The sequence below is a fragment of the Oncorhynchus kisutch genome, linkage group LG16 (genome assembly GCF_002021735.2).
Source record: "Oncorhynchus kisutch isolate 150728-3 linkage group LG16, Okis_V2, whole genome shotgun sequence".
Classification (NCBI taxonomy): Eukaryota; Metazoa; Chordata; class Actinopteri; order Salmoniformes; family Salmonidae; genus Oncorhynchus; species Oncorhynchus kisutch.
In genome coordinates, this window is record NC_034189.2 from 21,252,875 (window position 1) to 21,276,297 (window position 23,423).

General features: G+C 40.7%; 2 protein-coding genes and 1 non-coding gene across 3 annotated transcripts in view; all 3 read left to right on the forward strand.

Moving 5' to 3' along the window:
- Positions 1–1,074: 1,074 nt before the first annotated feature.
- LOC109906474 (granulocyte-macrophage colony-stimulating factor receptor subunit alpha-like) lies at positions 1,075–9,238 on the forward strand. The gene is made up of 9 exons (XM_020504179.2): positions 1,075–1,355; positions 3,137–3,267; positions 3,750–3,891; positions 4,155–4,260; positions 4,983–5,155; positions 5,392–5,525; positions 5,740–5,875; positions 7,484–7,583; positions 7,719–9,238. Exons 1-9 carry the CDS (start codon positions 1,286–1,288, stop codon positions 7,891–7,893), a joined length of 1,167 nt encoding a protein of 388 aa, XP_020359768.1. The 5' UTR covers positions 1,075–1,285; the 3' UTR covers positions 7,894–9,238.
- Positions 9,239–20,968: 11,730 nt separating this feature from the next.
- On the forward strand, positions 20,969–21,042 carry trnar-ucu (transfer RNA arginine (anticodon UCU)). Its single transcript has one exon. It is a non-coding gene; the product is annotated as a tRNA-Arg (tRNA).
- A 1,086-nt stretch (positions 21,043–22,128) lies between these two features.
- LOC109906475 (kin of IRRE-like protein 1) overlaps positions 22,129–23,423 on the forward strand; it is a 36,559-nt gene continuing 35,264 nt past the window's right edge. Inside the window, exon 1 of the mRNA XM_031791981.1 lies at positions 22,129–22,557. Coding sequence (XP_031647841.1) covers positions 22,512–22,557 — 46 coding nt within the window. The 5' untranslated portion in view covers positions 22,129–22,511. The remainder of the gene's footprint in view (positions 22,558–23,423) is intronic.

The window sequence follows — 23,423 nt, forward strand, 5'->3', positions numbered from 1 at the left end:
CGGGAGACCCATGGTGCGGCGCACAACTGGCCCAGCGTCGTCCGGTTTAGGGGAGGGTTTGGCCGGCAGGGGTATCCTTGTCCCATCGCGCACTGGCGACTCCACTACCGGCTGGCTTCTGGGGTAAGTGGGCATTGTGTCAAGAAGAAGTGCGGCTCGGTTGGGGTGTGTTTCAGAGGACACATGGCTCTCAACCTTCACCTTTAATTTTACCTTTATTTAACTAGGCAAGTCAGTTAAGAACAAATTCTTATTTTCAATGACGGCCTAGGAACAGTGGGTTAACTGCCTGTTCAGGGGCAGAACGACAGATTTGTACCTTGTCAGCTTGGGGATTAGAACTTGCAACCTTTTGGTTACTAGTCCAACGCTCTAACCACTAGGCTACCCTAATTGGGGAGAAAAAGGGGTCAAAGAAAAAGAAAAAAAAAGAAAGATGGGGCAGCAGGTGGCCTAGCAGTCAAGTGCATTGGGCCAGTAACCAAAAGGTGAAAAATCTGCTGATGTGCACTTAATAACCTGAACAGGCTCTGGATAAGAGTTTCTGGTAAATGATTTAAATGTAGATACAGAAGATCTCACATCACTCACCTATTGAAAGCAAACTCCTAAGATCAGCCACAACAACCGTTTCTATATTGCATGTATGCATGTTTGTTTGTTTTCTATTCCTATCTTTTTTATTTATTTATCATGCAATTCAGAGTTCAATTGAAGGAATTAAAGTTGAACTTGAAACATCTGGAAGTGGAAGAAAATAGGGATCCATTCTTGAATTAAAGAGATCATTAGTTAAAGTTGTATCTCCTATTTTTCATCCTACTTTAACGTTGAATCTTAGAAATAGAGTAGGCCTATATACAGAAATTATGAAAAAGTATTTAATATTTCTAATGGTAAAATAATGTACTTCCAGTCCATGTGAAAATATTGAACAATGGATGTCAATGCATCCATAACAACTGACTTATTTAGAGGTGAAAACTCAATTAGGCTTTGTTTCGGCTACAGCTACACAGTAACCATAAACTGAGTTGATACAGCCACTGCTCAAACTCCGCCCACTTTCATTTCAGCGCAGGATCGGGAGAATTGTAAGATCCTTCTTTCTTAGCACAACAAACAGCTGTTTTCCACGTTTCGTTTCGGTTTTGTTGGATCCCTGGTTTTCTCCATACGTTTTAACTGAACAGCGCAACATCTGTTGAGAACTTTATTTTGGATAGAATTCGGTCGAAACGGGACTGACAGGTCTTGACAGAGATCACTCGCATAGGTTGATACAATGTACAAATGCTGGGGAATTTTCGTCTTGTACTATTTCGTTTCATTCGTAGCTACACAGCCTGAAACAGGTAAAATCATATTTTTTACACTGTTTTTTTAATACCATGGTCGTAGGCTATCTGGTCGTATCGTTTTATATGTTCAGTTTATGTCTTTATTAAACTTGGTTTGGCACTCAGGACGTTTCCCGTTAATAACGTCAGAGTGACAAGTTGCGCAAATATTTTCACCACACAATTTGTCCATACTTGCAAGTGCATACCGAGGTGATCTAGAGTGAACAGATTACTGTGTAATAAATTAGGCAGATACACGTATTGTGTCTTTAATTAAAATGGGAACGCTATACCGTTGACCACATTTAAAATTCCCAAATGCAGGACAAATTGATGATTTCGCGGAACATTGGCTGGACAGTGTAGCCTACATTATATATTTGTTTTGGAGGCATTTAGATCTTCTGGCAATTAAATTACTGTTGCGTGAGAAAATTAGAGCAGATGGTGTTAACTATATAGCCTTACTGTATTTTGTTTCAATCAAAGCACATTCTGCCTTGTAGTCTACATTCTCGCGCTGTTGAGTTTTGGCAACATGAGAGTTACTGTTGTTGCACTATTCAGCCAACCTTCCTAAAATCCCATAAGAACTGGTGTGGTGTTTTTGTTATAATAGTAACGTTATACTATGCTATTATAGGCATATTTGTTTATGTTATGTATGATTCTAATTAATCATTATGTGATCTTCCAAGACATTGATTCAGCTTTGATCTAATTTTATCAAATAAACACCACTGTGAGAAGTGACGCTCTGGCGCTACACTGAACGAGTTAATTTAAGCGCACCAGCCACACCTAGCCTATTCATTTTTCTCGCGAATTTCTTTTTAGGACAGCCTGGGAATATTTGGCCAAATAAACATTTCTGGTTGGTCTCAGGGAATGTAAATCAGTTAGGAAGGGAGACTTTTAAAACGGGACTGTGAAGTAGCCTCAAATATGTTGAATGAGCAACTAATGAGCATGGAGACTGGAGAGCCTCACACATTTTTTACGAAATAACCATATATCTTTCAGTCTAATAGGGCTATTTACTTACTTTTGTAGCTCTTCGTCAGAAGCACACGTTTTGTAAGTAGTGAGGCTTAACTGTCATCTCCGAGTTTAGCTGGAATTTTGCACGAAACGATTTCAGAAACGTGATTGGTTGAAGATAGTCTTATGACATTGGCCTGCGCTGCACAGAATATCAGATCTCAACAACGAACCTCTTAAAGATCGGCCCCTTTTTTCAATTTTCGTCTAAAATGACATACCCAAATCTAACTGCCTGTAGCTCAGGCCCTGAAGCAAGGATATGCATATTATTGATACCATTTGAAAGAAAACTATTTGAAGTTTGTGGACATGTGAAATGAACATAGGAGAATATAACACAATAGATCTGGTACAAGATAATTCAAAGAAAAAAACAACCATTCTTGTGTATTTTTTTATACCATCATCTTTGAAATGCAAGAGAAAGGCCATAATGTATTATTCCAGCCCAGGTGCAATTTATATTTTGGCCACTAGATGGCAGCCGTGGATGTGCAACGTTTTAGACTGTTCCAATAAACCATTGTATTTCTGTAAAAAATGTATCAAAACTGCCCAAATGTGCAAAAACTGCATTGTTGGTTTAGGGCTTGTAAGTAAGCATTTCACGGTAAGGTCTACACATGTTGTAGTCAGCGCATGTGACAATTAACATTTGATTTGATTTACAACCCCTTTATACCCCTGTATGTGTCCCACTTAACCCTTGAGCATGACCATAATAAGAGTTGTTATTGTTTTTCCTTTAGAGCTCCCATCACCAAGAAATGTGACTTTCTCTTGGACGAACGAGTTCTGCTGGAAGCTTTCATGGAGTCTACAGGAGAATGTTGATAGTCAGAGATGTAAATACCATATCAATATGTCATGGATAGGCAAGGTGAGGAAAACGTTACAGGCCGTCCTAGCTATCATCGGTCAACCGAATAGAGTTGTCTTTTGAACATGATTGACTGTCTGCCCACTGTTTTCCAATGGGTTGTAGGCCTACAGATGTGCAGTAATATAAACACTTCCTCGTACTGCCGGCAGTACTTGTATTGTGGCACTAGATCAAGTTAAAAAGCTAATGTTAGACTTTACTTTGGATGATTTCTTTTTTAGATTAGATTACATTTATTGTCCTCTGAAGCCAAAATATTTTTTCACAGACTCATACTGAACATTTCCATAAAACACTAAACCAACAACCCATCATCACCCAGACTAAGGTTTCATCCCAAATGGCACTCTGTGCTCTATATACTGCACTACTTTGACCAGAGCTCTATGGGCACATTAAACATTGGAAGATAGCCCCTTATTCCTGTTAAGTTCCTAAATTCATTCCCTCTGTAATATCTTTAATTCTTCTCCTCACAGGAGAACATAAGCAGGACGAAGAAGGAAACACGGTTAGAGGAGTGTTTACCTCTGATGGGAGGTGTGCGTTTCTTCATACAAACTCAGTGTAACAGGACACAGATGAGTCAAACTGTAGTTCACACCATCCCTGCCCCCACAGGTTGGTTATCAACAACAGAATGTTCTCCTAAACAACTCTGTCACTCTCTATTGGCTGTTTTTCCAAATCAGATTAAACCTAGTATTGGAAACAACGCCATTTTTAAGGAGGATCTCCATAAACATACTTTTTAGGCCAGTACTAGACAATCTCTGTCCAGGGAACTGGCCATATACAGTATACTACAGAGTTAATGTCATTGACTTGGGTGTAAATCTCTCTCTCTTGCTCTCTACCCTCTCACTCTCTCTCTCCTATAACAGAGTTGGTGACGAACTTCAAATGTTTTCTCTACACTTCTAAGGCCATGAACTGCAGCTGGCTCCTAGCCAATCAGGTCCCAGAAGACCTTCAGCTTTACTACCAGGGGTGAGAACAATTCTACTGGGGGCCTCCCGGGTGGCGCAGTGGTTAAGGGCGCTGTACTGCAGCGCCAGCTGTGCCATCAGAGACTCTGGGTTCGTGCCCAGGCTCTGTCGTAACCGTCCGTGACCGGGAGGTCCATGGGGCGACGCACAATTGGCCTAGCATCGTCCGGTTTAGGGAGGGCTTGGTCGGTAGGGATGTCCTTGTCTCATCGCGCACCAGCGACTCCTGTGGCGGGCCGGGCGCAGTGCATGCTAGCCAAGGTTGCCAGGTGCGGCTGGTTTCTGGGTTGGATGCGCGCTGTGTTAAGAAGCAGTGCGGCTTGGTTGGGTTGTGTATCGGAGGACGCATGACTTTCACCCTTTCATCCTTCGTCTCTCCCGAGCCCATACAGGAGTTGTAGCTCCTACTACAACAATTGGACACCACGAAATTGGGGAGAAAAAGGGGTAAAAATTCAACAACAACAACAAAAAAAAAAAAAAAGAAAACAATTCTACTTCCTGCTTCTCCACCACTCACAGTCCAATACAAGGCTAACTGTGGAAGAGTGTTTATATTCAAAAAAATATAGATGAAGAGTTACAAAGATAGTCTTTGTTTGGCTGGTTTTTCAGTTGTTATATCTATGACCCAATGTTTTTCCTGATTGGGTCATGTGGTTAGGAAATATTTAGGAACTACTAACCTATACAATCTCAGTCCCGTCATTTCTGATTTTTCAGGTTAAAAAATATGAGTAAGGTATCGGAATGCAATGAGTACCTGTACAACGGCAATCAGAGGACAGGATGTCATCTGAGAGGAGACTTCCACATGCGGTTCTTCTTCCAGGTCAATGGGACTCTCAACGGTTCATCGGTACGGAATACCTTCGAGGTGAATCCTCATGGCCATGGTAAGACTAAAACTACTCTATTATCACTCTTCAGGCTAAATCTGAGGCTAAAATCGAAATAATAAATAGTCTGAGTCATCATAGTTTCCTTATTATTTAATTAACATCATCGTAATCACGTTGCATCAACATCCGGTGGCGATTTGGCTTAATTTGCATCTAATTTTCATCAATGTATACAGTTTTTCTCTCAAAGGTTGCTTTATTATCTCCTTCCCTGTCCATGCTTCCTGCAGTGCAGCCTATGCCTCTTGAATTGAAGATCACAGAGGAAGGGAGCAACCTCAATATTAGCTGGATTTCACCAGACATAAGACATCCACGCTGTTGGAAGTACATCATCAACTATACCAGATGTAAAATGCCTGAGGTAAGGAAAGCAAAGTGTGGGTAGTGATTCTGTATGGGCAGTGAATCTGCCATTGTTTCGTTTTAGTACTTGTCTGCAAAAATGTTATTGTCTTTTACAACCAGCCACTGTATAAAGTACACTTTTATTTATCAACTTTGTTGTCTTGAATTACAGTATGTAGGTTTAGTAGACTAAAAGCACTCAAATGTCTGTTGCTGTAATGTCGTTCCAGAGTACGTCCTTAGGAGACAAGACTTGGATCATGGTGAACTATGACCCTTACTGTCAGTATCGTGTTCGCATTAAACCCATCTTTTTACAATTGTGTGGTATGGGAGAGGGTGACTGGACTGAGGAGGCAATATATGGTATGGTTTCCCCGTTCTTTCTTTCTTCTTGGGCCATCCTCTCATAATTATAAGCTAAATAAAATGGAGCTGGTATAAACAAATTGTATTTGTCACATGCACCGAATACAACAGGTATAGGGGAGACCTTACAATGAAATGCTTACTTACAAACCCTTAACCAATAATGCAGTTTTAAGAAAAAATGTGTTAAGTAAAAAATGTAAGAGTAAAAATTATTATTATTATTTTTAAGTTAATTAAAGAGTAGCAGTAAAATAACAATAGCGAGGCTATATACAGGGGGTACCGGTGCAGAGTTAATGTGCGAGGGCACCGGTTAGTCGAGGTAATTGAGGTAATATGTACGTGTAGGTAGAGTTAAAGTGACTATGCATAGATAATAAACAGAGAGTAGCAGCAGCGTAAAAGAGAGGGGGGGGGGGGCGGGGGCAATGCAAATAGTCTGGGTAGCCATTTTATTAGCTGTTAAGAAGTCTTTTGGACCTAGATTTAGCACCCCAGTAGCTCTTGCCGTGCGGTAGCAGAGAGAACAGTCTATGACTAAGGTGGCTGGAGTCTTTGACCATTTTTAGGGCCTTCCTCTGATACCACCTGGTATAGAGGTCCTGGATAGCAGGAAGCTTGGCCCCCGTTATGTACTGGGCCATATGCACTACCCTCTGTAGTGCCTTGCGATCGGAGGCCAAGCAGTTGCCATAACAGGCAGTGATGCAACCAGGATGCTCTCGATGGTGCAGCTGTAGAACTTTTTGGGGGATCTGAGGACCTATGCTAAATATTTTCAGTCTCCTGAGGGTGAATAGGCTTTGTCATGCCCGCTTCACGACTGTCTTGGTGTGTTTAGACCATGATAGTTTGTTGTTGATGTGGACACCAAGGAACTTGAATCTGTCAACCTGCTCCACTACAGCCCTGTCGATGAGAATGGGGGAGTGCTCAATCCTCCTTTTCCTGTAGGCCACAATCCTCGCCTTTGTCTTGATCACGTTGAGGGAGAGGTTGTTGTCTAGGCACCACATGGCCAGGTCTCTGACCTCCTCCCTATAGGTTGTCTCATCGTTGTCGGTGGTCAGACCTACCACTGTTGTGGCATTGGCAAACTTAGTGATGGTGTTATAGTCATGCCTGGCCATGCAGTCATAAGTGAACAGGGAGTACAGGAGGGGACTGAGCACACACCCCTGAGGGGCCCCCATAGTCACTTTAACCATACCTACATGTACATACTACCTCAATAAGCCTGACTAAACAGTGTCTGTATATATCCTTGCTAGTCTTATTTTCAAATGTCTTTTTACTATTGTTTTATTTCTTTACTTACCTACACACACACATACCTTTTTTTCGCACTCTTGGTTAGAGCCTGTAAGTAAGTATTTCACTGTAAGGTCTACACGTGTTGTATTCGGCGCACGTGACAAATAAACTTTGATTTGATTTGACATACACAATCCATGTCTCAATTGTCTCAAGGCTTATTAAACATCTTTATTTAAGCTGTCTCCTCCCATTCATGTACACTGATTGAATTGAAGTGGATTTAACATCTTATTAGCCGGTTATATAGGTAAACCTCTATCCTGACATTGTTGTTTGTTTGTTTAGGTAAAGATGGGAATCGGGATTGGCCCCTGCATGTTTCAGCCGTCTTCATTTCAGTCATGGCGGTTATAGTTTCCATCCTGGTTTGTTTTTGTATAAGGAAGTGAGTACACATCAATCTATACACATCTGAATTCACTCCACAAAATATGGGATACTGCGATCTCTGAATGGTGATGAATATATTGTAGGTCCATTTTTAGATATTATACCAAATGACTGTGTCTTCTGCCTATAGACACAAGGACAAGATTCTCCCCAAAGTTCCCAAGCCAACCAACCTCATCAGTGATATGTTCAACAACAACAATGAGATGAGCATTAATGAGAACCTCTACATCCCAGCACAAGAGGAAGTAGACTGTAAGATCACCCTAGTACAATCCCCTCTTCCTCAGCAGCCAGAGTCGTGAGAAACAACATGAATATACAGTGAACCTGTGGACAAGCTGGTAGTGGCCCAGCAGACTGGGAGGACCTCAGTGTTTTAACCTTGTGTGGTGGTGGCTTTTTGACTCAACATGGGATACTTTGAGAATTAACAACAGTAACTGGGATCCCCGGACTGTCCCAGGACCACTCTTCACATTTCCTGAATTTTTTTTAATGACAAGACCCGGGAAACTACAACATTTCCCGCCACTGTTGCACTAATGCAATTCCACAAAATACACATGCGCAGCAGCAAATTAGCTAAAAGTAAAATGGCACATTTTCCAAACAGGTAAGCTTTTACCTTAGCTTATTTACTTCACACAAAGTCTCCATAATTTCAAAGCACACACATACTTGACACTGCCTGACTGCACACGAGAAACAAATGCGATTTACAGTTATCATCAGAACTCAAAATTCGATCCCGGTCCGACCCGAGCCTGGTGAGATGAAGTCGGAGCCCAGGCCTAGTCCGACATCACAGAAATAAAATAGCCCGAATGCGAAAAAAAAGCAAGATTTCTGGAAAACAGTAGGCTATGTTGATTTAAACTGGTGTTGAGAACAAAATGGCGAAGGTAGCGGAGTGAGGAGACGAGGAAATACCGTTATACTAATTTAAAGCAATAGTTGTGTGTGGTCACATAGATTATAATTTCAGCACTGTTTTGACAGGGCCAGCGCCATCACGCTGCTTTGAGACAAGCTTAGGGGACTCGTCTAGATAAATCAATGTCACATTTTTGTTTTCACTGAATCTCCATTTGGATATTTGGTAACCATTAGGCTACGTTGTAGTGTGCTAATGATCATCTTCTTTTCTCTCTATTTTGCTCTATTTTGCTCTTCACTTGTGTAGTAGTTTGTCCTACTCCCAACCAAAAACCTGTGACATATCTGATAATCAATCAATGTGATTTTGTTTCACTGAATCTCTGTCTGTATATTTGGTTAATTGCTCTCTGGCTGTACAAGTGGAAATGGTAGCTCATTTATTCATTTGCTCTTCTATCACTGACCAGAAACATTTAGCATGCAATAATTTAGCCCAAATCAAATGTATTATTTATCTATTGACTCACTAGCGTTTATATAAAGGCTGTTTTCCTATCGTCCCAATCCCACTGAAACCCAAAATCCTTCATTGTAATCCATAGGTTGCTTTATCAGAGCACGTCTCGCCTATGCATGTCAAAATACGGCTAGAACATTTCCCCCGCCTCTCTGCACTGTCTCGTATTGCTGCCCTAATGAGAGCTTCAATAGAGCTTCAATATCAATGAGAGCTTCAATATCAATAAAGATGTGTTCATTAAACTTTGACTTGGGAGTCCTTAGTGGTAATTTCCACGACAATACCTTGATATTTAAACCATTTCCTCTCTTCATCTCCTTGTTTTTCATTAGCTGATCTGCTGTCTGTACAATCATCGATTTTTCCCAATTATCACTCAATCAAATGTATTTATAAAGCCCCTTTAACATCACCAGATGTCACAAAGAGCTTATACAGAAACCCAGCCTAAAATCCCGAACAGCAAGCAATGCAGATGTACAGTGGATAGGAAAAATCCCTAGAAAGGCAGGAACCTAGGAAGAAACCTAGAGAGGAACCAGGCCAGCACCTCAGGAGCAAATGTCAGTTGGCTTTTCATAGCCGAGCATTTAGAGGTCGAGACAGCAGGTGCGGTAGAAAGAGAGAGAGAGAGAGAGTCGAAAACAGCAGGTCCGGGACAAGGTAGCATGTCCGGTGAACAGATCAGAGTTCCATAGGCAGAACAGTTGAAACTGGAGCAGCAGCAAGACCAGATGGACTGGGGACAGCCAGGAGTCATCAGACCAGGTAGTCCTGAGGCATGGTCCTCCGGGAGGAGTGGGATAGAGAGAATTAGAGGGAGCATATTTAAGTTCACACAGGACACCAGATAAGACAGGAGAATTACACCAGATATAACAGACTGACCCTAGCCCCCCGATACATAGACTATTGCACCATAGATACGGAGGCTGAGATGGGGGGGGGGTTCGGGGGACACTGTCATTCAGGCTTGCATTAAACGCATTGAATTGAAATTGTATCATTGTTATCTATTATGAATGGAATTCACCGTGAGCCGTAAATGTAGTGTAGTCCAATTAGGGTTTCCAATCTCTCCAAAAGAATGTGGCGATCGATGGTGTCAAAAGTGGCACTAAGATCTAGGAGAACAAGGACAGAGGTAGAGCCTTGGTCTGAAGCCATTAAAAGGTAATTTGTCACCTTCACAAGTGCAGTCTCAGTACAGTGATGGGGTCTAAAACCAGACTGAAGCATTTCGTATACATTATTTGTCTTCAGGAAGGCAGTGAGTTGCTGCGCAACAGCTTCTTCAAAATAAATTGGGAGGAATGGGAGATTCGATATAGTTTTTTACATTTTCCGGGTCAAGGTTTGGCTTTTTCAAGAAAGGCTTTATTACTGCCACTTTTAGTGAGTTTGGTACACATCCGGAGGATAGAGAGCCGTTTATTATGCTCAACATAGGACAGCCAAGCACAGGAAGCAGCTCTTTCAGTAGTTTAGTTGGAATAGTGTCCAGTATGTAGCTGGAAGGTTTAGAGGCCATGACTATTTTAGTGAATGTGTCGAGAGATACAGGATAAAAAAACTTGAGTGTCTCCATTGATCCTAGCAGTTCTGTGCAGACTCAGGACAACTGAGCTTTGGAGGAATACACAGATTCAAAGAGGAGTGTGTAATTTGCTTTCGAACCTGGACGACACTAGGCCAATTGTGCATCGCCCCACAGACCTCCCGGTCGCAGCTGGTTACAACAGAGCCTGGGTGCGAACCCAGAGTCTCTGGTGGCACAGCTGGCACTGCAGTACAGCACCCTTAACCACTGCACCACCCGGGAGCGTAATTTATTTTTTAATGATCATGATCTTTTCATCGAAGAAGTTCATGAATTGCTCACTGCTGAAGTGAAGCCATCCTCTCTTGGGGAATGCTGCTTTTTAGTTAGCTTTGAAACACTATCAAAAATAAATTTGGGATTATTCTTATTCTCCTCAATTAGGTTGGAAAATTAGGCTGATCGAGCAGGTTCTTTGATATTGCACGGCACTGTCTTTCCAAGATAGTCGAAGACTTCCAGTTTGATGGTGTGTCATTTCCGTGCCCATTTTCTGCGAGCTTGCTTCAAGGCTTGGCTATTGTCTGTATACCAGTGAGCTAATTTCATGTGACAACTGTTTTTTGCGAGTATCGGGGCTCATCGGCCATTGGACATAAAACAACTCGGAACTGCGAAAACTTGACTTCAGTGAGTTCAAGACAACTGAGAAGTCGGGAATAAACCAGCTCCGACTGGGAAAATACGCTTTGAACGGTCATCCAACTCGGAATTGTAAATCCAGACCTCTTTCTAGAGCTACGACCCGAAGACCTTGTTTTTTTCAGAGTTCCCAGTTGTTTTGAAAGTACCATAAATCCAGAGAATGCCCACGAAATTTGCCCACGAAGGACTGCCGTGTAACCTTCCTGTTCAAGTGGGCACAGCACAACAAGGTGAGTCCAAAAATGTATTGTATGCTGCTACATAAATTATGTAATATGCCAGGTAGATGTGTGCGTACTGGTAGCGAAGTCAGGTGCAGGAGAGCAGAGATTTGTGAACAGGCGAACACGTTATTGAGGCAAAAGTCGTGACAATGTGCCTCACCCTAATCATTTGTTCTATTTACAACTCTTAATTTTTCCTTCTGTTCTGACTTGGTGGTGTACATGTAGCCTATAACCTGTTTTAGAGAAATGTAATCATTGAATATTGTAAGAGCTTTCATTGTTTGCTTATATGCCCCCTTTATTTATCATATGGTTCTGACTTGGTGTACAGGGAGAACAATGTAAGAACAACACATGTTCTGAATTCTGTCGCTGTACATTTCAAAAGTGCTGAACAAATAGTTATATTGACTACATCCGTCCTAGCTTGCTCATTAATATCTAAATCGACATTTCGGATTGCCTCTTTTCTGCTTGTCGTCCCCTTATGCCATAGCTTGTACATCTCAATTGTCATTAGAAACCACATTTGTTTAAGCAAGTCAGCCATATCAGCTATGTTTTTTTAAAGGCAGTAAATGAGACTGAATGAACTGTTTCACTGCCAGTCAAGGCTCCGCTGATAGCCAGGTGTAGCAGTGGTAAGATGTTGGGACTGCTTTTGGGACTCTGCTGTTGGAACAGCTTTATGTAGGCTCATTAGTTTGTGGGCACTGTTTGTCACTGTTATAGTGCAATTCATGTATTGTTTAATGTTGTGTTGTGTAGTGGCTTTGCTGGCAAGCGTACCACGTGTTTTCTTTTTTGCCCCACATTTTCATGCTAAAATCACCACTGGATTTAACAAATATCTATTATTATTATATGTTTCATTATTCCTGGTATATAATACTTTTTATGATTGCAGACAGAGCCCAGAGAATGGGATGGTGCAATACTGAATTAGTCATATTGTTACGGTTTTCTTCCGTCGAAAGAGAGTCGGACCAAAATGCAGCGTGGTTAGTTCGATACATCTTTAATAAACGAAAAAAACACAAAACAAGAAACGGGCCGTGAAAACCTAAACAGCCTATCTGGTGACAACTAACACAGAGACAGGAACAATCACCCACGAAACACTCAAAGAATATGGCTGCCTAAATATGGTTCCCAATCAGAGACAACGAGAATCACCTGCCTCTGATTGAGAACCGCCTCAGGCAACCATAGACTTTGCTAGAACACCCCACTAAGCCACAATCCCAAAACCTACGAAAAACCCCCATACATAAACACAACACAAAATAAACCCATGTCACACCCTGGCCTGACCAAATAAATATAGAAAACACAAAATACTAAGACCAGGGCGTGACACATATTTTGATAAGGTTCATGCATGGGGATGTCCACGTCACTTAGAGATATGCCCATGCTGTAGAGATACACCTAGCGGACTGAAACTTCACTGTTGTAGGCATAATATAGCTCGTGCTATCTAGACTTGCGCTGGCAAACAAATCCATGACATTAGCTACCTAAATGTGAAGTAAACTCAACTGAGGAGTAATAGACAATGGACACTTTTAACTTGAAAACATGCAGGATACCTCTTTCCAGTTTGCCTGACTTCCGTTTTTTTTATACTGTGTTATGCTTGTTCGGGTAGCATTTCTCACAGGCCGTTTGTTGTACGTTTTTTTGTTTGTTGATGAGATGAAACTGCCAAAACTCTGTAAGGTATCATTTTAAGTCAGAATTGCAACACAATATTTGTTCAAGGCTAAAATATAAGTCCGTAATTGTTTACATTTATGTTCCATGTTTCACGCATGGCTTTTCTTACTAGCCTAACGATACATATGTTCAACCTTTTGGCAGGTATCAGGCTCCATAAACTATCGCCTTATGGAGAGGACAGACAAGTTGCAAGCCCAGCTTCAGATGCAATCGTTAGGCAAGGGACATTTAAAAGTAGGAAAGGATGACAAAGCGTCTGTGCCACCAGTAAGTACAGATAGTAATATAAATCCTCCCGTACAATCCACGCAGCCAGGTTATTTTCTCAATGCTCATTCAGCCAACAAAAACTTTGAACCAGTTCTCCCCATTAATAAGCAACGAGTAAGAGGCCGAGCATTCTCAGACCCCTCCACCCGTTACAGGGTCTGAGTAGCTGAAGCCTTCCACCATTAGCTCTGACAAATTGAAAACCCAAGTCATTGGTGTATCTATTACCCTCAAAATTAGATTTAAAATAATCATCCATACATTGTTTACAAGGGGGCAGGACTCCTGACGTAAAGGCTAATCTAAAAGATTTACAGTAAATCGTTTTTTTAAGTATCTGTACTTTACTTTACTATTTATATTTTTTGACAACTTTTACTTTTACTTCAATACATTCCAAAAGAAAATGATGTACTTTTTACCCGATACATTTTCCCTGACACCCCAAAAGTACTTTTATATTTTGAATGCTTAGCAGGACAGGAAAATGGTCCAATTCACACACTTATCAAGAGAACATTCCTGGTCATCTCTACTGCCCCTGATCTGACAGACTCACTAAACACAAATGCTTATTTGTAAATGGTGTCTGAGTGTTGGGAGTGTGGCCCTGGCTATCCATAAATTTAAAAAACAAGAAAATTGTGCCTTCTGGTTTGCTTAATATGAAGAATTTGAAAGTATTTGATACTAATTATATTTTAGCAATCACATTTACTTTTGATACTTAAGTATTTTTAAAACCAAATACTTTTAGACTTTTACTCATCTTGGTGGGGCAAACTATGTATTTTTTTTATTTTTATGCATGCCAGCTAAGCCACTACACAACACAAAACAAAACATTCATTGCACTATAACGGTGACAAATGGTGCCCACAAACTGTTAGGGCCTACATAAAGCTATCCCAACAGCAGAGCTTTCTTTTCAGCACCATGGAGTGAATCCTTACCACCGCTACACCTGGCTATCAGCGAAGCCTTGTCTGGCTGCGAAAAACAATTCATTCAGCCTCATTTACTGCCTTTTAATAAAAACATGGCTGTTTTTTGTCTGACTTGCTTAAACAAATCTGGTTTCTACTGACAAACTATGGCATAAGGGGATTGTCTCTCATCTCTCGAGTGGATGAGAGGCAATCCGTAATTTTGATTTATTAAGACAATGAGTGCCCTGGTGCCCTGAATTACGCGTCGCCACTATATAGGGATATTGTTATCCTTGTCGGCACCAACGATGTTAGGACGAAACATTCAGAGGTCACCAAGCACAACATAACTTCAGCGTGTAACTTAACTAGAAACGTGTTGGTATCGAATAATTGTCTCTGGCCCCCTCCCAGTTAGGGGGAATGATTAGCTCTACATCAGACTCAAACGCAGGTTGAACACTGTTTTCTGCCCCTCCCAAAATATAGAATTTGTAGATAACTGTCCGTCTTTCTGGGACAAACAGGACCAAGCCTGGCCTGCTGAGGAGTGACGGACTCCATCCAAGCTGGAGGGGTGCTCTCATCTTACCTATCAACATAGACAGGGCTCTAACTCATCTAGCTCTACAATGAGATAGGTTGAAAGGCCAGGCAGCAGTGGTGTAAAGTACTTAAGTAAAAAATACTGTCAAGTACTACTTAAATATTTTTTGGGGGTATCTGTACTTTACTTTACCATTTATATTTTTGCCAACTTTTACTTTTACGAAACTACATTCCTAAAGAAAATGTACTTTTTTACTCCATTCATTTTCGCTGACACCCAAACATTTTATCAGGAAAATGGTCAGACTGCATAATTAGCTAAGTGAGTCCAGGCAACTGAGAACTTTGTTCAGCCAATGGGTTTTAGCGTTTTAGCAATTGAGAAAAACTGTAATTGAATCCACTCTTTGTCTTTGCCACTCAAAATAATTTTTATATCAGTCAAAACCTTGCCAAAGCATATTCTTGTAGGAGGGGTTCATATGAATTTTAAATAATTTGACATGATTTATATGAAACGGGTCATGAACATATGGACTTTGAAATGAACAAGGGGAGAGGTTAAACATAGGCTAAATCTGGCATTAGCTTTCCCACACGTTAGAATAACTATGTTGCAGTGGTCTTAGGTAGTCTCCGTATAGGCTATTCCCTCCATCGCGACACTGCTGCCCAGTTCAAATCAAATCAAATCAAATGTTATTTGTCACATACACATGGTTAGCAGATGTTAATGCGAGTGTAGCGAAATGCTTGTGCTTCTAGTTCCGACAATGCAGTAATAACGAACAAGTAATCTAACTAACAATTCCAAAAAAACTACTGTCTTATACACAGTGTAAGGGGATAAGGAATATGTACATAAGGATATATGAATGAGTGATGGTACAGAGCAGCATAGGCAAGATACAGTAGATGATGTCGAGTACAGTATAACATATGAGATGAGTATGTAAACAAAGTGGCATAGTTAAAGTGGCTAGTGATACATGTATTACATAAGGATGCAGTCGATGATATAGAGTACAGTATATACGTATGCATATGAGATGAATAATGTAGGGTAAGTAACATTATATAAGGTAGCATTGTTTAAAGTGGCTAGTGATATATTTACATCATTTCCCATCAATTCCCATTATTAAAGTGGCTGGAGTTGAGTCAGTGTCATTGACAGTGTGTTGGCAGCAGCCACTCAATGTTAGTGGTGGCTGTTTAACAGTCTGATGGCCTTGAGATAGAAGCTGTTTTTCAGTCTCTCGGTCCCAGCTTTGATGCACCTGTACTGACCTCGCCTTCTGGATGACAGCGGGGTGAACAGGCAGTGGCTCGGGTGGTTGATGTCCTTGATGATCTTTATGGCCTTCCTGTAGCATCGGGTGGTGTAGGTGTCCTGGAGGGCAGGTAGTTTGCCCCCGGTGATGCGTTGTGCAGACCTCACTACCCTCTGGAGAGCCTTACGGTTGAGGGCGGTGCAGTTGCCATACCAGGCGGTGATACAGCCCGCCAGGATGCTCTCGATTGTGCATCTGTAGAAGTTTGTGAGTGCTTTTGGTGACAAGCCGAATTTCTTCAGCCTCCTGAGGTTGAAGAGGCGCTGCTGCGCCTTCTTCACGATGCTGTCTGTGTGAGTGGACCAATTCAGTTTGTCTGTGATGTGTATGCCAAGGAACTTAAAACTTGCAGTTGAAGAGCTTGTGATGTCCATGTAACACCATAGCACCATGAGCCTTCAGAAGAGCACCCCTCAGCCTCAGAAGATACCCTTCTGGAGTCATGTAGTCAGTCATTGTACCCTAATGTAGGCCTATTTGCCTACTAGCCAAGTAAAGTGCAGAGCATGCATGATGCATGCAACTTGACATTCCCACATATTTGAACATTTAATTCATCCTTCATTCAGTTCAGTCTGAGTTGCAATAGGAAATAAATCAAAGAGGATAGAACAGTCTTATGCGTTCGTTTATTGAAATGTATCTAAATTCTCCAAAGTTCTTTTGCCTATCACTTTAATAATTCAATGTTTAATTTAGGCCTATCCAAATAAAAAATATGCCTTCAACTTATGGGCATTGCAATTTAGGAATTTAGGCTATCATTTTGGGTACTGGTGTCTTGCGGAATAATTTTAGAACTCTATTTGTGTTTTATAACTGTGTTTATTATAGGGCTCCCCATAAATCAAATCAAATCAAATCAAATTTATTTATATAGCCCTTCGTACATCAGCTGATATCTCAAAGTGCTGTACAGAAACCCAGCCTAAAACCCCAAACAGCAAGCAATGCAGGTGTAGAAGCACGGTGGCTAGTTAAAACTCCCTAGAAAGGCCAAAACCTAGGAAGAAACCTAGAGAGGAACCAGGCTATGTGGGGTGGCCAGTCCTCTTCTGGCTGTGCCGGGTGGAGATTATAACAGAACATGGCCAAGATGTTCAAATGTTCATAAATGACCAGCATGGTCGAATAATAATAAGGCAGAACAGTTGAAACTGGAACAGCAGCATGGCCAGGTGGACTGGGGACAGCAAGGAGTCATCATGTCAGGTAGTCCTGGGGCATGGTCCTAGGGCTCAGGTCAGTTGAAACTGGAACAGCAGCATGGCCAGGTGGACTGGGGACAGCAAGGAGTCATCATGTCAAAAAAGAGACCCTAGGTGAGCTAGCCTCTAAATAAATTTTAAACAAAATAGTTGAAAAAGCATGTGCAGTGGCTGATAGGGAAAACAGATTTGGCAATAAGAATAGGCTATAGATAGTCTTGACCATTTGTGACCCCTTGGCTATTTTGCTCAGGACAGGGTATAGCCAAGACGTAATCAATATTTTGTTTTGTCACATTTATTCATATGGATATAGCCTCTGCACGATGACGTTGTGCAACGCAAATTGCTATAACAAGTCTACAGTAGTGGAAATACCCTAAAACAACAGTCAAAATGACTAATATTAGGCCTACAGTCCAAGCTCCCAAAAACTGGAAAAAGTGTGATTCATTAGGTTACATGATCACCACACTAGCCCCACGCATCTATAAAAATGAATCATGCAATTATCTGGCCCTTAAATAACACACAGCAGCATGACATATTTCGATAGAGGAATAGGCCTAGCATAAATAATATTTACTTCCTATTTTGCAGCTCAGGCGGTTATTCTAGACAGGGCTCTTCTATGTCTTTATCATTCTCAGTCCCAAGCCTACACTACATAATCTACTGGTATGACGTCATTATTGAATGCAGTTCTAAAACAAGCTCAATACTTTTATTTTGGAAATGAAACCGGTAACGTTAGCTGCAAAGAAACTCTGCAAAGAAACGTCGGGGCTATAGTTGCTTCATTGACAAGCTAAGTTCGACAAGCTAAATTCAGTTCATGTCCTTTGCAGATGCCACATTACTAACAAAAGTTTGTACTCATAAGAAAATGTCTGTAACCAAGTAAAGGGAGACGTAGGGTAAAAACCGAACGTGTAAATGTGAATTCATAGTCGTATCAAAGGGTTTGTACGTTTAGTGATAGTTTTTTTTTACGTTTAATGTTTCACGCATGGCTTTTCTTACGATCCTAACAATACATACATACATAACCCTAACCCTAAACCTCATTTATCACTCCAGTGTTAATCTGCAAATTGTAATTATTACCTCCTCATGCCTTTTGCACACAATGTATATAGACCCCTTTTTTTTCTACTGTGTTATTGACTTGTTAATTGTTTACTCCATGTGTAACTCTGTGTTGTCTGTTCACACTGCTATGCTTTATCTTGGCCAGGTCGCAGTTGCAAATGAGAACTTGTTCTCAACTAGCCTACCTGGTTAAATAAAGGTGTTCTCAACTAGCCTACCTGGTTAAATAAAGGTGAAATAAAATAAAACATATATGACAAGGGGTTGGCCTTAGAAATGTTGAGCTGTAGCCTACTGCCTATCCAGATAATATGGAGGTATATTCATGCTAAACGTAGTCACAAGGGTAGCCTATCAGAAGGGAATTCTCTGGCATGTATTTCCTGGTTTCGTCCTAAAGGTTACTTCCCTGTCACGGGACGCTGACAGGAATGAGATTCTGAAGAATTTACATGTATTATTAGACTCTGGGTTTGGATCTGTGCCTAAATTTGAAGTAGCTACATGGATAGCATAAATTCCTTTGTATAGGCTATTTTATTCCTGTCATCACAAGTTACAAGCAGTCTGACAAGCAGTCAGAGAAACTGAAATGGGATTACATGAAAATAACTCTCAAAACATTTTGGGACTGTATCAACAGTGAACTGCTGAAAATAAAATATAGAGGGGGACTTTCCTTTCACAATTTAAGATGGATCATGTCACTTAATTTTCTTTAGATTATTCATGTAGGCCTACGGGACAATCAGGGACCAAGAACAATAATCAACATTTAAGAATAACAAAGAGATAATAATGAAGTCTGAATTAGCTGATAACGGAGCTAGCTAGCTATCTAGCTAACTTTACATACTGTATAGCTTGCTAGCTAAGTTAATGAAATATCACCAGCTACCTAACTTCATATTAGCCAGCTATCTTGATGTATTTATCATTGTAAAAAAAATGCATTTGTAGGTAGCTAGCTAACAGCCACGGAGGGTGAAAGGATAACGTTAGCAGCCCCAACTGTCAAAGAGAGAGAGTAGGCTATTCTGTATAGGGCAGGTACTTTCGTGTAGTTGCAGTCCCTAGAAGTGAAGACAGCGATAAGAGTAACATAATATTCAGTGCTGTCTAATTTGAGTATAATGAAGTCTGTTTCTTGTGATGTTTTTTGTCCACAGATACAGAGAGCTGTGAAAGCCTGTCTGCAGATGAAGAGGTCCCAATGAAGAGCAGTGGTTCTCAGTCCTGTTCTTGGGGACTCAAAGGAGTGCATTTTTGTTTTTGCCATAGCACTACACAGCTGATTCAAATGATCAACTCATCAAGCTTCAAATGGTATTTATGTATTAATTTTTGATGCAATCCTTGATATTGTCGTGACTTGACTGTAACATAAATCTGAAGACTATTATTTATCTACTCAACTAACTATATTTATTTGTTACTCGGTTAAATTAATCATGTAAAAATTAACTCATTAGGATCTGGGGCACCAGGAGAGCGGATCTTTAAAGAGTTACCATCCCCGAATTCAACTAAAGGTCTTTACCTATCACATCTATAAACAGTCAATTTATTAATCATAACCTTGTAGCATATCATCCTTCTGAACAGTCATAACCTCCTTGCATCTGCAAAAACTATAACCTTACTTATGATTCAGTACTACACAAATTGGTTTAATTATTTATTTACTAGCTAATTAAATGGTAACACAGGATAAACATACACACTTAATACATTATAAACAGGTTCCTAGCAGACTGACAACAATATGGCTGCTCTTTACAAAATACATGTACCACAGCTAATGGCTGTATCTAGGCACTCTGTGTTGCATCATGCATAAGATCAGCCCTTAGCCATGGTTTATTGACCATTTAACTCACATCCTCGGGCCTCATTGCTTAATTTATATACATTGCTATCTGCTGTCTGTGAGAACAGTCATAGCAGATAAAAAGTTACCAATCATCACAATATATCTAGTAGGCTGTGGAACCTTATAAAAAAAATAGGCAGTTTAGTTTATTGAGGGTGTTTTATTCTGATGCAGATTCAGCACAATAAAAAAAAATCCCTTAGTTAGTAGGCTATTCTGAGGAAAATATAATGATGCAAACTGTATCTAATATTCCACACAGTATATTGGCTATTGCTTTTCAATCTCCTTATTGCACTGCGCATTTGATTAAAGCCTAAATAGAATGCATTTTCCTCATGTCACTAATGAACACCATCGCCATTTATGAAGTCCATTGAAGAGAGAGCTACACAGCGCCCTCTAACGGTCTCTCATATCGAACTCAAATGTCGACGGAGGGTGGTGCTGATGCGAGAAGGATACAGAAAGCGTCGACCTAGAGGGATGTGAATATCTAAACCTGACCAGGATCACGTTTATTGCCGCAGTCTCTGTGGCGCAATGGAATAGCGCGCTGGACTTCTAATCCAGAGGCTCCGGGTTCGAGTCCCGGCAGAGATGTGCCACTCTTGATGCTTCACGGCAGACCTGCGAAATTTTTATTGCAGAAAATGAATGCTGTTCCATAATAAATTGCAGCCACCATTTCATTCAATGCATTCTTCTAATAAGTATTCTAAATATAGGGCTGCACTTCACTACATCTCTATACACCATAACTTTAAAAAAAAATATATATATACTAATAATGATATAAATGTATAATCTGGCGTTTAATTAATATAAAATAAACACTTATGTACATATTTTTATGCTTCATTTTATTTGTTCTTTATGTGATAGAACGGTATGTTCGACCACTTATTTAGCATTACAATATCAAAAGAAATTCTTGCTAGGCCTAAATTATAATATATATATATTTTAAATCCCATGATTGACAGTTGACTATTGACATATTTATTTAACCTCACAAACAATCCATCCCTAGCCTATATATTTTTTTTTCCTGAAGTAGATCATCTCTGAGTAATCGTAGAAAATGAACCACTTATTTATATCAATGCCAGTCTACTGAATGAGCTATACTTGCAATAACGGATCAAACAAGGTAACACTGTAATGATGGCATTGCATGGAATCCTAATTATAGCGGTAAATGTTTCAGTGAACAAATTAGTGTAGCTGAATTTGTTGTTTTTATGAGGTGCATCCGTGTGAAGGTATTTTAATAGTTGCTCCAGTTGTTTGGGGAGTTAGTTCAGGAGTCAGTGCACTTGAGGGCGCTCCAACACTGGTCTATACTTTAAAGCAACGCGAGGGGTGGAAACACATGAGAGCAATAGCCTAATAGACCACTACACAGACTCAGCGGTGACAGTGAACTCCACATCTGTATAGCCTTCATCATTAAATTGGGGGAAAGGAAGCAACATATGCTGTCACTTTTGGGGCAGAACTTGGTTGTGTCACGCAGAATGAATGCAGAATGATTTGCTTTACAGTATGATTCAACTAGTCACGTCCATAACCATGACACGTCATTAGATCTATAACCTATTGCTCCATCTCTCTTACAAAAAAAAATACAGAGATAATGATGATTCAAAATTCAACAAACATGGACAATGTATTTTTGTTGTTTTCTGGTGACAAAGAAAAGCGCATCTAATAGCGGTAACATCTAACGCGAGATTCAGACTAGAAAGAGGAGGGGAGTGTGCTGTGGCGCTGACGAGAGAGAGAGAGAGAGAGAGAGAGAGAGAGGAATGCGTCGCTAATGAGTAAACGGACCATCGCCCGAGCACGAAAGAGCGGACAACGGAAAGGGGGAAATGAGGAAAAACGGAGAAATGTTGTAAACCGCAAAAAAAAAGAGCAGTAAGGGGAGGTGGAGAACGAAGAAAACCGTCATATATATTAATTGGAAGGATTACAATTACCCTATACTGCTGAATAGAATCCAACTAGGATTTTTAATGCTGCCCTCACGGAGAATTGAGCTAACGGATTTACTGGTCTTCTGAACCATGCAGCGGCTTTTGCTCCTGAGTTTGGCGTTGAGTTTTCACCGTGGTAAGATTAGGGTTTTCCCTGTTACCTTCCCTAATCAATGACACACTGTTTCATGTTGTCGAACAATACCAAGGCTTTCAAACTTGATGAGGGGAAAAGTTATTCTAGTTTCGCTTCAGATGTGTGTGTGTGTGAATGTGTGCGTGCGTGTGCGCGCGTGCGTGTGTATGTGTGTGTGTGTGTGAGAGAGAGAGAGAGAGAGAGAGAGAGAGGTAGATGCTCAATTGTTCAGAGTGTATGGCGATGAGTTTGTCATTACATGCGCCGCAGTGTGTGGTAGGCTATTTCATAGGGTGCGTGTGTCTAACATGATCATGGCCTGATTGGTGCAAGAACCTAGTATCCACAATATGACCTTAGTCCTGTGCATTCGGTAGCCTATAGCATTTTATTCAAATAGGATGTTAGACAGAAAGGATGTGATTTGAATGACAGTGCACGTCTAAAGTGATTGACCAAATGTGCTCGATATTGGAATGTGGGAACGGCTTGCTTCAATCATTCAAACGTTGCTTGCCATATTTTATTGGTGCCTGTGATATGAATAGCCTAATAACACGCACGCACACACACACACACATACCACGGACACTGGAGACGAGGTATGGCCAACATAGCTGCAACTATAATACCCCTAATGGCGTTTAGATATCATATCTGAGTAATGACAGGTAGGCTATTGTTATAACGTAGTTGCTAGGAGACAATTGCTCAAGGGTAAAGTGATTTCTCAGGCTACCTGTTAGATGACATCTTCCTCGTGCTCACGCGCACGGCACAAGGCAACCCTCCCTTTTCATTGTCTACCTTGTGCGTGTGACAGTAAGTGAGTGTGTGTGCTGTGGATGTGCAGGCGCGCGCAGGTA

Bases quoted from the DNA above. Each gene is read 5' to 3' on its own strand.
- LOC109906474 (XM_020504179.2), top strand. From the start codon at position 1,286: ATGTACAAATGCTGGGGAATTTTCGTCTTGTACTATTTCGTTTCATTC. The intron at 5,156-5,391 runs GTAAGACTAAAA...TGCTTCCTGCAG, and splicing joins GGTGAATCCTCATGGCCATG to TGCAGCCTATGCCTCTTGAA. The intron at 5,526-5,739 runs GTAAGGAAAGCA...ATGTCGTTCCAG, and splicing joins CCAGATGTAAAATGCCTGAG to AGTACGTCCTTAGGAGACAA.